This window comes from Sorex araneus, chromosome 11 (assembly GCF_027595985.1).
Source record: "Sorex araneus isolate mSorAra2 chromosome 11, mSorAra2.pri, whole genome shotgun sequence".
Classification (NCBI taxonomy): Eukaryota; Metazoa; Chordata; class Mammalia; order Eulipotyphla; family Soricidae; genus Sorex; species Sorex araneus.
In genome coordinates, this window is record NC_073312.1 from 22,326,736 (window position 1) to 22,342,222 (window position 15,487).

The 15,487-nt window shown below is 47.9% G+C and overlaps 1 protein-coding gene across 1 annotated transcript in view; it reads left to right on the plus strand.

The window, feature by feature from the left end:
* Nucleotides 1-4,402: 4,402 nt before the first annotated feature.
* Nucleotides 4,403-15,487, plus strand: part of COL17A1 (collagen type XVII alpha 1 chain) — a 45,909-nt gene continuing 34,824 nt past the window's right edge. The window contains exons 1-4 of the mRNA XM_055119166.1: nt 4,403-4,499; nt 9,139-9,201; nt 12,083-12,193; nt 13,229-13,360. Of these exons, the coding sequence (XP_054975141.1) occupies nt 4,403-4,499; nt 9,139-9,201; nt 12,083-12,193; nt 13,229-13,360 (403 nt within the window). The remainder of the gene's footprint in view (nt 4,500-9,138; nt 9,202-12,082; nt 12,194-13,228; nt 13,361-15,487) is intronic.

The window sequence follows — 15,487 nt, forward strand, 5'->3', positions numbered from 1 at the left end:
TGTTCAGTCATATCCCACCTCTGAATATCATTTTAAATATGTTGATCCCATTAGATCTTATTAAGTCTTGCTGTAGGACAGATGGCTCATGGAACAGAACTTCAGGAATGATAAAATGACACATTGCTGCTCCAGTAATGACACAACATTATGACTCCAATCCATTTCCTAGATGACAACTTTCCTCAAAATTCATTGAGGAAACTTCCAATCTTTTCCTTTAAACGAAAAAATGGATTCAGACCAGGGAATAATACAGGGTTATAGTACAAGCCTTATATGCTTCCCATCCAGGTATTTTGCCTCCTGAGCATCATCAGGGATAGTGCTGGAGGCCCCTGAACATCCCTGAGCACAGCCAGAAGGACTCCAAGCACCTATAGGGCTGTCCTGGTCCCAATCCAGCACTAAAAGGCCCACACAGCATCACATCTTTATCCCTGGCACTGAACTGTTGGCTCTGCAAGCTAAATAGCCCAGGGAGTGGCCCTCAGACCCACTGATTACCACTTGGGAGGTTCCCCCCAAATTTTATTTCACATCACTTCATCTTCCTACTCCTCCCTCCTCTTCAGGTAACTTTAATTCTATTATCAATGTCCACCAGTGTGTCTTTTTGTTTTTTTATTTACCAAATTTACATATTTACATTGCAAATATGGTGAGATCATCCACTTGTCTTTTTCCTTCTGACTTATTTTGTTTCACATCATTCTCTCAAGCTCCTTCCATTATATCATGAATGGCAAATCTTAATTTTATCTTTTTTCCGACTGAATAGTAGCATCCCATTGTAAAAATGTACAGCTTTATCCAATCACCTCTCAATGGAACTTCAGTTGCTCCATATTTTGACTATTATAAATAATTCTCTGTGGAGTCTCCAGCCCCCATGCCTGGCTGTCTTTACTGGGGCCCCTCGGATGGGGGAGCAGGTTGAGTTTCCCACCCCGCCCCAAGAGCCCCAGCAGCCAAAGACCTCCGGAACCCAGCCACAGACATGCTCAAGGCCACTCTCCACATGCTCGGACGAACCTCACTCACGCATGAAAGAACCGGCAGAGGAACCCAGGTGTGTGGCAGCTGGGGTTGAGATCTCCAAGCCTACTCGGATCAGGACTGGGCCTCCTCCACCCAGAACCCCCTTTTTCCAGTAGCTAGGCAGTCACACCCACAAACTGTCCCTGAGTGCCATGTAATCCCATCGATGGCCAAGAGATAGACTATAAAACAAAGCTCCCAAAAGTGCGTGGCCACAAATGCTACCTCTCATTGTCTAGTACTCCCTCTGGGAGAACCCGGCAAGGTTACCGAGAGTATCCTGCCCCCACAGCAGAGCATGGAAAGTTCCCCGTGGCGTATTTGATATGCCAAAAACAGTAACAATGGTGGGTCTCATTCCCCTGATCCTAAAAGAGCCTCCAATGAGGCACTGTTGGGAAGGACAAGTAAAGAGAGACTGCTAAAATCTCAGGGCTAGGATGAATGGAGACACTACTGTCACCTGCTCGAGCAAATCGATGAACAATGGGATGACAGTGACACGGTGATACAGTGATAAATGATTCTCCAATAAATATTGAGGTGGATATAATATTTTGTGCACATGTTTTTGTGTTCCTTAGCTAGATACCCCAAGATGGATCCTATAGTAACTCTGTAACTTCATATGAAAGCACCATAACCTTTCCCAAAATAGTTGCACCAAATTACATTCCTACAGAATTCTTTCTTTATAATAATAATCTTATTCTTAGTTCTATATTGGTACATAATTGTTTTTATATATATAATTAGTTAGAAATTGTGTCTTTACCCACCCCACCAGTCAACTTAGATGTTAAACTTAAAGCAACTATACCTTAGAATGTGACAGCATTTGGAAGCATGGATCTTTAAAGAAGTAATCCAATGAAAATGAGACCATTACAGTGCGTTGAATCCAGTCTGACAGTCTACTTGAAAAGAAAAGAACATGAGAATATCCACATCCACAGTCGGTGGGGGTGTGCAGGCAGAGAGGAAAGATGTGTAAGGTGGCTGTCTGCTAGCCACGAGAAGAGCCCCTAAGTAGCCAACCTGGTCTGGGATCAGAACTATGAGAAAACACCAGAACTATGAGAAAACAAAAAGAACTTTTGTTGTTCTACGCACTGGCATTTTGATACAACAGCCCTAGTCAAACAACACATTAAGACTCACATTCCTTGCTTAGAGTGTGACCACGGCAAGGGACAGAGACTGTTCTGAAGTTCAACACTCAGCATCAAGTCATGTCTGGCTGCAAGAAGCCAGAGTAAGGACTTAACTGGGGAAGGCAGAGACATCTCAGAAAGAAAGAACCCAGTGGGTCACATTCTAGATAACTGGAAGCACCCTGAAATGGGTGCTTTCATTGCTGAAATCGGGTGCCAAGACAGAAAGCAAAAACCACAGCTGCTCTGCTTCCTCTTTGCAGTGTGAGGGCCTCCACTGGTGGGGTATAGACAGGCATGGGCACCTTATTGCAGGAACCCCCACAATTCCCACCCAGGATCCTGGACTGATGCCTTAGAAGTAGGAATCCCAACCTCATGTTGTCCTATATCAGAGCAGAAATTGGAGTGGCTTTAAAGAAATGCCAGCATCAAATTCAGTTTCAGACTTCCCAGGGGACTAGTGCTAAGAGTCTCTCTCACACTGGTGCCTCAAGGCCCACCGAGCCAGAAGTTAAGCAAGCATTCATGACCATAGCTGAGCCTCGGGGAGGCCACACTGATCTTTGGATGAATGAAAAGTGTCTAGTTGCCTGATTTGTTGGGTAAGAAAGCCTTAACTTTCTCAAGCAACCACTCTAAATACCGAAAGTCCTATCACTAATACTACATTTGGAAGTCAATATTTCTTTATCTGGTTATATTGTGAATGGTAAACATTTTTTTAAATAATAGAGTAATATCCAATTGTAAAAACAAAACACATTCTCTCTCTCTCTCTCTCTCTCTCTCTCTCTCCCGCACCCCCCCTCAATGAGCCATTATGGGAATTGAAGAGGTAGTTCAAAGGAATAGAGCACATCCCTGGCATGCATACACCCCGAGTTCGACCCCCAGGCCCAGCTCCACATCACCAGCTCTGAGGACCTATCAAGCCTGCACGGAGACCCAAGCACTACATATCTCCCCCTTCCCCATGGATCGCCACCAATTGTTTCATATCTTGGTCCTCATCAATCATCAATCATCAATACCGTGAGTGAGTTCCCCCTCTGTCTCCTCCTGGCGAGTTTGACTGACTTGGGTTAGAATGGGAAAGAGGCCAAAGACAGCCTAAAGGAAACAGATCCTGGAGGTAGATCCCATCAATTTCATGATTTTTCTAGGACTCCGGTCCCTTGTGCCCAGGACCCCCACATGTCTATCTGGACCATGAACTGTAGGCATGGAGCTGTGAGCTTTTCACATGACACAGAGGCAGGGATCTAAGTAAGTCTTTCAATTCTCTAGCCAAGGAAGAAAAGGAGACATGCATGAAGAGAATTTCCTGTGTGCAAATTTTCCCTTCCTTTCCCCCATGGGCTTATAAATGGTTAATCTTCCTAAACTGGTAAGAGAAGTTGTCTGCCTCCTGTAAAGTTTGATTCCTGGAGGCAGATTTTTTTTTTAAATGCAGCAAGTGTCATAATTGGAAGGGTGGAGTAACGCTGTAAACCACGACACACCTTTGTCAGGACTTGTTCGGAAGCGAAGAACGGAGAGAAACAACGGGGAGAGACGGAAAAGTGAACATTTTTAAAGGATCACTCAGCTTTAACACACCTTGACTGGGTCTGGATAAAAAAAAGTGGCAAGTGCGAACATCTAGAAGAAAACGTCAGGGGAAGTGAGGGGCATTTATTCGAAGTTGTTTCCAGTCTGCTTCCAAATCTCAGACTAGGTAAGTACAAGGAAGAATTTTACCTTCTCCCCTTCCCACCCACCCCCCTCTCTTTCTTCTGAAATTTTGGCTTGAAGCTTGCCATTTGGAACTTAAATGTTTATTGGGGGCGAAAATCTGATGAAGCTGTTTTGTCTTCAGCATTCTGAGTACAGTGATTCATTGATCGTAAATGATTACTCCGGTTTCTGCATTCTGTTTAGAAATGAGACTGACCTGTGGGAAAGAGAACAAAAGGCCAGTTATGGCAGCAGCCAGATTTTTAAAAAATTACTAATTTCAGTGTGTACTTAAAGTGGCTTGTGTGATATTGCTTTATTTGGACTACGATAAGTGATCTTCATTCCTCCTCTCTCACTCTTGCTCTCTCCCCGCCCCCACTAGATCTACTTCTGCTCCTCTGGGTTGCAGAGAATAATTTGCAGGTGAAGTTAAAGTGGAGGTTAATGGAGGCTTCTGGAAACAGCCCCTCTGAGCACTGAGAACGATGATACTGGGCTGCCTGGTGCACGGGCAGTTTCTGCCTCAGCCCACGGGCTGGGCCAGCGTTGTTTATCAGACTCTAAACATACTGCTAATCCAAAGTAAAGTGAAATATCTGACTGATAAAATTCGTGCAGGAATTTCCTGAAGTCAAACTTGGGATAAGGCAAAAAGACAAAAGAGAAAATGTGATCCGTGGACATGCTTTTACTGGGCAGTTTGAGCCCCAACAAATTGTTTGGGGGTGAGAGTTATTAGCTCAGGTGTTTTGTTGGACGGTGCTGCTAATTGAAAAATCACCTTCCACTTTTTTTTCAAGTGTTGACAAAACTTCCGGTACAACAGTTCTTTCTGAGCGGCCTCATTCTTGAATGATTATGTCCATAACATATAGGAGGGTGTTTGAGGTTTTGTTGGTTGGTTGGTTTTTAAAGATGTTTGTGTGGGGAGCAGAGTTGCTTCTTCTCAGCCGCTTCTGCTCTGGCTTCAGCGAGGGCATGTCTAAAGAGGGTGCCCTTCTGGGAATTCGAGGCAATAAGGGGTGAGGCTTGGTTTGCAACGTTTCCCTTCACCCACAAAAACTTCATCAGTGTTTAAGAAAGGCCAGTTAAAGTGACGGGCTGTGATTCAGGCTGCGAGACAACAGGAGTTCTGGTGAACTGAGCTGACCTTGAACTAACCCTGTTCTTGAGATTGTGCCAAACCCAGAGTCCGTGTCTGTGTGACTTGGCTCCTTTGCCATTATTAACCAGGACTCGATAAAATGTGGTTATAAAGTGGCACAAATAATACTGAAATAGAGGTCCAACATTCCCGCCCATGAGTTAAGAAAATCCAGCGTGCCAAATGCGTTTAGTAGGCAAGCCACAGCTGGGTATTGTACAGACAAAAGCCTATAAAATTATCCTCTTTGGTTTGGCACTGGCTATCTGGGGCATCCATTCTTGGGCATCCATCCATCCATTCTTGGCCCCTCTGAGTTTCCAGGTCAGCAGGAAATAGATGGTTTTCTCACACTTGGTTGTGCTGCATTGTGTTGTGTTGTCTGGCTTTAATTTGGGGTGATGTTAAGCCACGCCGTCACGAGTGTGGGCTTCCTCCTTCGTGTTCAGGGGGCACTCCTGGCAGTGCTCATATGGGTGCCCCAAAGTGGGGTCAGCTATTTACAAGGCAACTGCCTTACCTCCTGGACTGTCTCTCTGACTTCTGATCTTCAAATGTAAAATTTCTTACTTTAAAGTGGACAGTGATTAGAGTTACAGAAGCAGCAAAAATGCTTTCAATTCCTGGGCAGAATAAGGAACATTCATTTTTAAATTTGAAAATAAAGGTGGGGGGAATATCCGTTTCACTCAAAGGATGGCACAATGACTTAAAATCACATATAAGTAGACAAAGAGCTATAAATTGACTGGTTTTTTTTTTTTTGGCATAAGAAAATGACACGGCCATTTTTTACCACTTCCAAAGAATACCATGGAAGAGGCTCTTAGGACTATGGACGGGAGTGGGCATAATTTTGGAATCGAGAGTCGAATGACCTGCTCAGCCTCTGTTATAGTGAAGTGACTCCCACATTCGAGAAGTTAAAAGTTCTGCTCTTCACCATGCCTCCATTAAGTAGAGCTTTGGGAAGAAGAGCATGTGCTCATGAGCACTGCTGGGAGAGACAGGTTCGGGCAGGTACCCAGCCAGGTAACGCTCCTGCTCCTGAAGTTAGAAATTTCAAAACTATCAGTTCTGCGAGGCTTAAAAAGGAAATCCTGTGGGAACGCTGTGGACCTGTGGGCTGGTCGCAGGCCAGGTTTGTGCCTCAGCCCCTCGCTATCCCTTTGGAAACTATAGTATAGAACACTTTCTCTTGAGTTTGTCTTAAAGGACTCCATCTCCCAGGGTGAGGGGGGAGAGCACTCTGCCTTGTGCACAGCTAACAAAACAGATGAATAAAATAAAGACCTGCACCTCCCAATATATTCTTACCTCTTGAATGCTCAGTTTTGTAGAATCTTTGGCCAACTCAATAGAGCCCAAATCGATACACTGCAGGCTCTAGAAATCAATCTGTAGGGCCATGGGACAACAGGCATTGGAGGGGCTGAAAGGCAAAGGACCCTCTTAGGAATTCAGGTGGGTCGGGCTCCTCCGCACGGGGCCTGGCAGCCATCTGCTGTCTTTGCAGGCTGTTTCTTTGTACCCTCTGGAATTTGGGCTTTGTTCCTGGGTGGCTGGGATAAAAAACCTCCATCTTCGGGAGTTAAGGCAAGGATTGGGGCTGGGAGGCTGGGAGGAGGAATGCCTAGAAATGTCTGGTACTTTTTCTGGGTACAGAAACAAGAAGACACTTGCCAAGTTTGGTGCAGGACGCTGGGAAGCGTAGCCAAGAGTGTTGTCAGCAGGCAGCCTCGGACAGGGAACAGACCCAGTCCAGCCCACAGGACTGGCATAGCTGCTGGCTGCAGCTTTCGTTATGGAACTTCAACAAGTAACCGAGTGGGGAGCCCGAGTTTCCAGGGGTTGTCCGAGCAGTTCCTGTTGGGACTGCATTGTCTGTCAGTTCACAGGTCAGCCTTGGCGGCTCCCACGGGCAGCCAGGAGCCTTGGCATGGTCCTCCTTGCCACTGCTAAGGACCTGTTTGTGAATGAAAACAAAAAGAGAGGCGGAAGTGTGCTTCAAAGGCACAGAGGCATTTAGTGCCCAAACAAAGAAGGATTTCAAGAGGTGTCCGGCCTTGTGTGTCCAGGCAGGCTAGCCCTGCCCCATGTGGGACAGGCAATAACTGGAACACAGACGGAGTCACAGTCCAGTTTGGCTCTCCTCATGAAGCTGCGCTCACTCATTAAGCCTTTTATAGAGCCAATCCTCTTGGCACCAGGAAACACACCTGCAGAGACCTTCTGTGGCCTCTCAGATCCAGCCAGCCCAGAGCCTTTGCTCCTTCCTTGCCTAGAGCTGCGTTTTAGAAATTCCGATGAGCAAGGAGTTGGCACGGTCCACAAGGCCCTAAAGCTAACCTGGCCCGTGCTGGTTCGTTCCTCACTGCAGCCGACCTACTGCCTTTTGTGGTCTAATATCCAGGAGGGAGTGGCTTATATGGGCCCTAGACACTTTTGTGTTAGAGGATACAATAACAGATAAACTTTCCAACACTGCATTTCACAGACTGAAGAGATAGCACCGTGTTAAGGAGCTTGCTTTGCCTGTGGCCGGTGAGGGTTTGATTTCCTGTAGTGCATGATGGTCTCGTGAGCACTGCCAGGAGTATCCTGGAGCACAGAGTAAGCTCTGAGCATAGCTGGTTTGGGGCCCCAAATAAAACAAAACTACATTGTTATAATGAATTACAAAACAAAATTATATCGTTTGCACTGTGTTAGTTTTTCCTAGTTAAAAAAAATTACACTTTTGAGTATTTCTAAAAATATGATACATCTAGGTATTATGTCCATTGCTCCTGATGTGACAGTAGTCCTTTGAAGTCACCAGGCAGGGGGCAAAGACTGAAAGGAGAGATCTTTAAGTAAGGTGCATTGTGAGTGAAAGTGTATTGCTGCAGAATCTATTTTGAAAGCACCCTAAAAATAAGCCAGGAAAAGCAAATTTCTGTTCCTTCCAGTCCCCTCTTTTTTTTTTTTTTTTTTGCTGAGTCACACGCAAAAAAGCAAATAAACAAACAAACAAACAAAACAAAGCAAAACAAAAAACCAGACCAGCTGGGAAGGAAATGCTTATTGTACTCTGTGAGTTTAAGTCTCCAAGTCCACCCCCACAGCATCTAGACCCTTGAAGTCTGCCCTGAACTCCCAGTTGCTTGGCTTGTCCACAGCAAATAAGAGCTCAGTGATTTTCCTTCCTGGAAGTGGAGAGTCCAATAAAAAAGCAAGCATGACACAGAAATACACATATTTCAGCACATTTTACACCAATGTTCTTTATATGTTCCTTCTACTTTGTCTGCAAATACTCCTGCTAGGACTGGTTGCTGAAAAGAGAAAGTTTCAGATTATGAAAAGGGTCAAGTTCCTTGCAAGTCTGCACCTGATTTATCCCATAAGATCCACCGGAGATCCTTTTCACATCCGAACTTTGAAGAATGACAGTTTCCTAGAGCTCCTGCTAGGACACCTCGAAGTATGGGATGCATCAACGTGAATTCTCTGGGAGCTCTAAGTGCTCTGACAGGCCTCCTTTAGTTCTCCTTCAGTTCTTTCTTTTTTTTTTTTTTTTTTTGCTTTTTTGGGTCACACCCAGCGATGCACAGGGGTCACTCCTGGCTCATGCACTCAGGAATTACTCCTGGCGGTGCTCGGGGGACCATATGGGATGCTGGGATTCGAACCCGGGTCGGCCGCGTGCAAGGCAAACGCCCTACCCGCTGTGCTATCACTCCAGCCCCTCCTTCAGTTCTTTCTTGCTTTGGCAAGAACAGGAGGGGTTTTATAGTCAAGAGCCTGGTCCCGGCTCTTCTGTGTAAGCCCTTTAGCGCTGAGCAGAGGGCGGCCTGATCAATTCTATCTGGGAAATTAAGAACCCAGCACTAAGGAATAGCATCCAAAATACAGCTGTTCAATTACTCTAAGTTAAATAACTTCTAAGGAAAAAAAAGCCACATATATGCACATGAAAGAACTATGCTTTGAAGCCTAAGAATCACTTTATTTGTAGTCCTCAGAAAGTATAAGAGACCTCAATAAAAATGAAGGTAGAGGTGTAGCCTCATGGTTTCTTGCTTTTTCCTGCAGGTGGCTATGGTATGGACGTGAACAGGAAGAACAAACGAGAAGGCACTGAAGTCACCGAAAGACGTAAGCATTATATGTGCCTCAGTACAGAAGTAATTTCTGAAGGACTTGGGCAGGGGGCTCTGTGGTACAGAGTTTGCTTTATATATGAGGCCCCGTGCTTTATATATGAGTCCATCCCAGCACTGTAAAAAAGAAAAAAGGGAAAAAATAAACAAGAGAAACTTGTAAATAAGGTGTATTCTCCTCTTCTGTTAAGAGGAAAATTGCTCTTTTTATATATTGTTTGTATAATCTACATTTGGGAGGGGAGTGGTGCCAAGGCTGGAATCCAGGGCCTCAAGCATGTATAAAGCACGGCCTCTCTGACTGAGATACCCATAATCTGCATTTTTAATGGTTGCAGGACACTTTATTGGATAAATTTGTCATATTTTATTGAACTATTTCTTTATTTAAAGATACAGGACAACCAAAACTTCAAAGAATAATAGCCTCTTCCTTGCAGGAGAAAGTTGAAATAACAGTAGTGTCATCGCTTTGTAATCTACACTGGAAATGGGGCCAAAAAGATACATTTATTTTGTGAAACTTTCCAAATGATAAATTCAGAGATATTTAAATTGTCCCCTTGGCAACCCTAACTTACCTGTGATGATCATCAGTCTCCAAAATAAAGTGCTGGCCCTACCAAGTTGGGACTTCAGGTTAAGAAATAATTTCTTTTAATGTACCAAGGAATCCCAAAGGTCCATCCAATGAAAGGTTGAGCAAAAGCTCAAGGACTGTTAATGCAAGTCAAGCTGTCACGCTCTGAAAAAAGCCCTTTCCCATTTTGAAATGCTTTGAAAGCTCTTTCTCCTGCTTTCATAACCCTGTGCTCCTGCCAGGACAACCAAACTGTGTAGGACAAGGCCTCAGGAAGAAAGGATGGACAGGGTTAGGGGCAGAGCACTAAGGCTGGTGTGTGTGGGTGGGGGGGCGGTAAGGGGGAGACAAAGCAGTCAGTGAGCACCTCCTCAGCCTCCAGGCACAAGCAGCATCCTCCAGCGACTCCAGCTTGCTCGAAGCTTCTTTGCACCCAACCCAGAGGGCTGCCATAGTCAAGCCACAGCATGAAATTGAGCCCACCAGGGTCTGGGGCATCTGCCCACCTCTCCAAGGGGTTGAGGAAAGCAAGAGCCCTTTCCTCTGGCCAATGTTTAACAGAGCTAGAAACTCTGATAATGTTTAGATGCACCATCCCCTGTGGCCTAGAGACACTCCCTCTTGGGGTGGAGGGGCGGGGAGGGGGGGCCGTAAGGAACCTGGTCTTCAACTCTGCCTCGTGCTTCACCTAACCCTGATCAAGCACCCAACATGACTTGCCCAACCACACTTTCTCGCACCCAGAGATGGCCCTGAGGGCTTGACAGTGAACTGTGGAATCCTTCCAAGACCCCCCTCCCCAATTCATGAAGCCCACTGTAATAATAATAGTCCGACTCTTAGAAACAGCAGTGCGGAAAACAACGGCAATTCGAGGCCTGTGAGAATGACTCAGAACCCTGCCCCGCCTCCAGCGGCAAGTCGGGGCCTGGCCTGACTCTGCTAACGTGAGAGACAGTGCTGCCTAGACGATTTCTTTTTCAAATCAGTGGGTAACTGCTTTCGATTCCCCAAAGATATAAGCGCATTTTCCAGAAACCAGAAGGCCCGAAGTCCTCCTACATATTTTCTGGTTGCAGTGGGTAAGGGCATACGTGGCATTTAGCACCACTATGTGAAAATCTAGGTTGAACCGACTCTAGGTGCTAAGTCTGTGTGTGACATGCTGAGTCTAAACCGTGGTCAAAATGCAACAACCTGAGATCTCGTCTTTCCTTGGTCTTTTCCAGTTATCACAGAAACAGTAACCACAAGACTAACATCCTTACCACCAAGTAAGTGACTTGCTCTTCTCCAAGCCCTGAGCAGCCACCTGTCACCTTTTCCCATCGCTTCCCTCTTCAGCTGAGCAAATCCCAACCTTCCGAAATCCCTGTTCACAGTCACGGTGACAGGAATTGACACACTGTGAAGCCCCCAAAGTAGTACTCCCTCCCCATTTCACCTGCCCCCCCTCCCGCTGAAAACCACCCTCCTGCCTTCCCTCTCTCTAGAATATCAGAAATTATACCCAGCCTGGGTCTGGAGTACGGGGAGGGAACCACTGGTTGGGCCCCTGGTTTTTGTTTAATTTTATGTTTTTAATGAAGTGACCATGAGATACAGAGTTACAAAACTGTTCATGATCGGGTTTTGTCATACAATGATCCGATACCCCTCCCTCCACCAGTGTCCATGTCCCACCACCAATGTCCCCAGTTTCCCTCCCATCTACCACCCACCCCCAGCCTGCCTCTATGGCTCAATGGCTGGGCTCTTTGTTTTTATTGGTTCACATTTTTCTCAGGCAATCTTTAAGTTCAGTAGACCATATTGGACACTGGACTCCTCAGGTTTCCCCACCCAGCGCCGCCCAGAAAGTCTGGTTCCCAGGGAAGATGGAGCCCAGCCATGAGCACACCAGGCGGCAGCAGCTGGGGTGGGTGGGGAGTGCACCCATAATTCTAGTGGCTGCCACTTGGGGACACAGAGCTGGGCTGTGAAGGAAGCAAGCGGGACCCAAGCTTGGGTGTTTACGGAGCTGTATCGCCCTCAGCTGCCTTTCCTAATATTTCAATTTTTCTAATAAGCAACTTGCTATGCTTCACCCGAATTTCTTTTTTTTTTTTCCCCATCTGTGCTCTTGACAATTGGATCAAAATAAGCCAAACCAGGCCCGGGCAGTTTGCACTGTGCAGTGCGGGAAGGGAAGGGACCCCCAACCAAGAGGTGGCGTGAGATGTCAAGGCAGTTTTCCACGGGGCAGAACGTGAGTGGGAGTTCACCCCGTTCCTCGTTCCTCCCCCGTGTTCCGCAGAAGGCTCCACCAGCAATGGCTATGCAAAGACGGGCTCCCTGGGCGGCGGGAGCCGAGTGGAGAAACAGAGTCTGATTCAGGGCAGCAGCAGCAGCAGCTACATCAACACGAGTGAGTGTCTGGCATGGGAGGGGGCAAGGGGCGAGACAACGGCACCGTGGGCCACTCGCTCCAACGCCGAGACTGGCCAAGGACACACCGTCCAGGACAGTGAACTTTTTTTTTTTTTTTGCTTTTTGGGTCACACCCGGCGATGCACAGGGGTTACTCCTGGCTCTGCACTCAGGAATTACTCCTAAAAAAAAAAAAAAAAAAAAAAAGGAATTACTCCTGGCGGTGCTCAGGGGACCATATGGGATGCTGGGATTCAAACCCGGGTCAGCCGCGTGCAAGGCAAACGCCCTACCTGCTGTGCTATCGCTCCAGCCCCAACAGTGAACCTTTGCCCTCGAGTCTGTAGCTGCTTCACCACAACGAGACCCTTTGCACCAGGCCCTGATGTCGGTGGCACCAATTCAGCCAGAAGGCTGTGTAGAAGGACGCCCTCCCCTCCCCCCTCCCAACACTCCACAACTTACACTCACAATGACAGAAACTCGCCAGCTGGGTCACTGGGCTAAGGCAGCCCTGGACGCCTCTCCAGCCCTGGGCCATTCAGCCAGGCAGCCAGGCAGGCCCATTGTCCCCAGGGAGACCCTGTTTGGTGGCAGCTCTCAGACTGACCCCAGCCACACCCTGCCCCAAGCAGACAAACACACACATACCCCTGAAGCTGTTCATACAGCTCAGAGACGCTCGAGAAGCAGAGACCGAGGCCTCCCAGGGCCGAGCTGATCATAACAAGTCCTGCCCCGTGGCCAGTGATCTCCCTCCTTGTCCCCCAACGAGTGCTCCACCCTGAAATGCCAGGTCCTCTGGAGAACCTTGCTAGCACCTCACACAGGAGCCACGTCCATTAGGTGCCCCATCTCCCATGGTCAGTCTGAGAAGGAAGCATCCGCATTCCTAAGCCACAGGGGTCCTTTGAAGTGCTCTTTGCGCAGTGCTCACCGCCAGGCTCCTGGGAGCCTCTTCCAATAAGAGCCACCTGAGGGGACTTAGCCCATCTCCTCCAGTGCTGAGCGTGCCCGTGCTTCCCTCCTGCAGTTGGCAGCACCCGGGGCCACGCCTCCACCTCCAGTTACCGGAGAGCTCATTCTCCTGCCTCCACTCTGCCCAACTCACCAGGCTCAACCTTTGACAGGAAGACTCACGTCACTCGCCATGGAACCTACGAAGGTATCAGTCCCACGAGCTGCAGTCCCCTCTCTCAGCCCCCGTGCCCCCCTGCATCGGCCCTTCACCTCTCCGCTGTTCCTTGCTTCTTTTTTTTCTTTTTGGGTCACACCCGGCAATGCACAGGGGTTACCTCCTGGCTTTGCACTCAGGAGTTACTCAGGAGTCAGGATGGGATGCTGGGAATTGAACCCGGCCGCATGCAAGGCAAATGCCCTACCTGCTGTGCTATTGTTCCAGCCCCTGCTCCTTGCTTCTTTTGTGGATTGCTTTATGGTTTGGTTTGGTTGCATTGGGTTTTGGGGTCACATCTTCCAGTGCTCGGGGATTACTCCTGGAGAGCTCAGAGGACCAGATGGGGTGCAGGAGATCAAATCTGGGTTGGCCACGTGCAAGGCAAATGCCCTATGCTGTATGCTGTCACTCCAGCCCAGCTTTTGTTTGTTTGGGGGCTATACCTCATGGTGCTTATCACTCCTGGCAGGCTCCAGAGATCTTTAGGGTGCTGGGCATTGAACTTGGGCCAACGCTCTGCAAGGCAAGCTCCCTACTTGCTATGCTATCACTTTGGTGCCTTGGAGATTTTTCTAGTTTTACCCATCCCTTCATTTATCCGTTTAGTCACTCTTTCAACTTGTAGATATCTAGCAAAATGATATTTTTGATGAAATATCATAAAACAATAGACAATATTATTATTATTATTATTTGTTTAATAGACAATAGACAGGCTAAGGTGACAGATGAAAGTCTACAGTCCATAGTATGGGGCCTGATGTCAGTAGCAACAGTTAGTCTAGAGGCTGCCTGGAATATGGCAGTTCCCCATCAATCACTCTCTAGGGGCCGTTAGGGCCCAGTGTGCTTCTTGAGGGCTGGAGCGATAGTCCAGCAGGGAGGGCTTTTGCCTGGCATGTGGCCAACCTGGATTCAATCCTTGGTACTCCATATGGTTCTCTGAGCCCCCCAGGACTGATCCCTGAGTACAGAGCCAGGTGGAAGCCCTGAGCGTCTCCAGAGGTGGTCCAACAAACAAATAAACAGAAACTGGGTTTGCTCCTCCAAGGGTTTACAACTTAACTTCAGTCCTTGCCAGCTGCAAGGGGACAATGGGAGGGAGGGAGGAAGGAAGGTGACTCTTGAGTTGGGACTTCAACGCTATTTGAGCCTCCGATATAGGGTCCCGAAATGGGTCACCCCAAGTTGTGAGAGCAATATAGCACAGGCAGACAGACAGACAGATTCGAGGGCAAGGGTGCAGCCTGCAAGCAGCATGGTGCTTGTAAACAAGGTCCGGGAGCACTGAGATTCAGAGCTGGGCTAAGATGCGGGGACTCTATCCTGCATCTCACGGGCAGCCACAGAATCTTCTGAGCAAAAGAGTCCATCATAGTTGATGGCCAAGACTCTGGAAGAAGGAAAAGAATGAAAGAGGCTGGATTCGGTGGCCAGTTAGATGGGGAACAGCAGACCTGAGAAGGGGAAACTTGACTGAGATGAGGAAGAGCTGGGGGGCAAAGGAATCAAAAGGTTTGACAATGTCGGGGGGCAGAGAAGAGAAAGGGGGCTCACGATTCCACTGAGACTTCAGACAAGATGGCTGGGCTCATGGCAGTGATCCCTCTGAAACACAGACAGGCGGAAGCCATCGTGGGGATGAGTGCGGAGACCTCACACAGCTGCCAGCTAGGGGGACCAGGCAGACAGTGAGACGCATGGGGACGGAACCCAAGGTCTCTGGTGTCAAGTCCTGCATGAGACATCAGCAGAAGCTGGGGGATTGCAGCAGCAGAGGGAGCTGAGAAAGCCAGGACTGGGGCAGGAAAAGGCAGAGCCAAAGCACATTCCGGCGAAGTCCTTGGGTGGTCAGAAAAATCAAGGCCAGGAAGTATCACTTGAGCCCATAAGTGAGAGGGTGTCGGGGGCCCAGAGGAGGCAGGGAGGAAAATATCTGGGTTCTGCTTTCAAGGTTCTGGGCTTTCTGATAACCCATAGAAGCAGCCAAAGGAGAAAACAGATGGCAGAAAGCAAGAGGACCTCCTGGTGGTGGGGGAGGGGGGGCAGGGGCAGGGGTGGCGTGGGGAGACGGATTCTAGCGATGGAGAAGCAGGATTAATGGGTGAAGGCCTC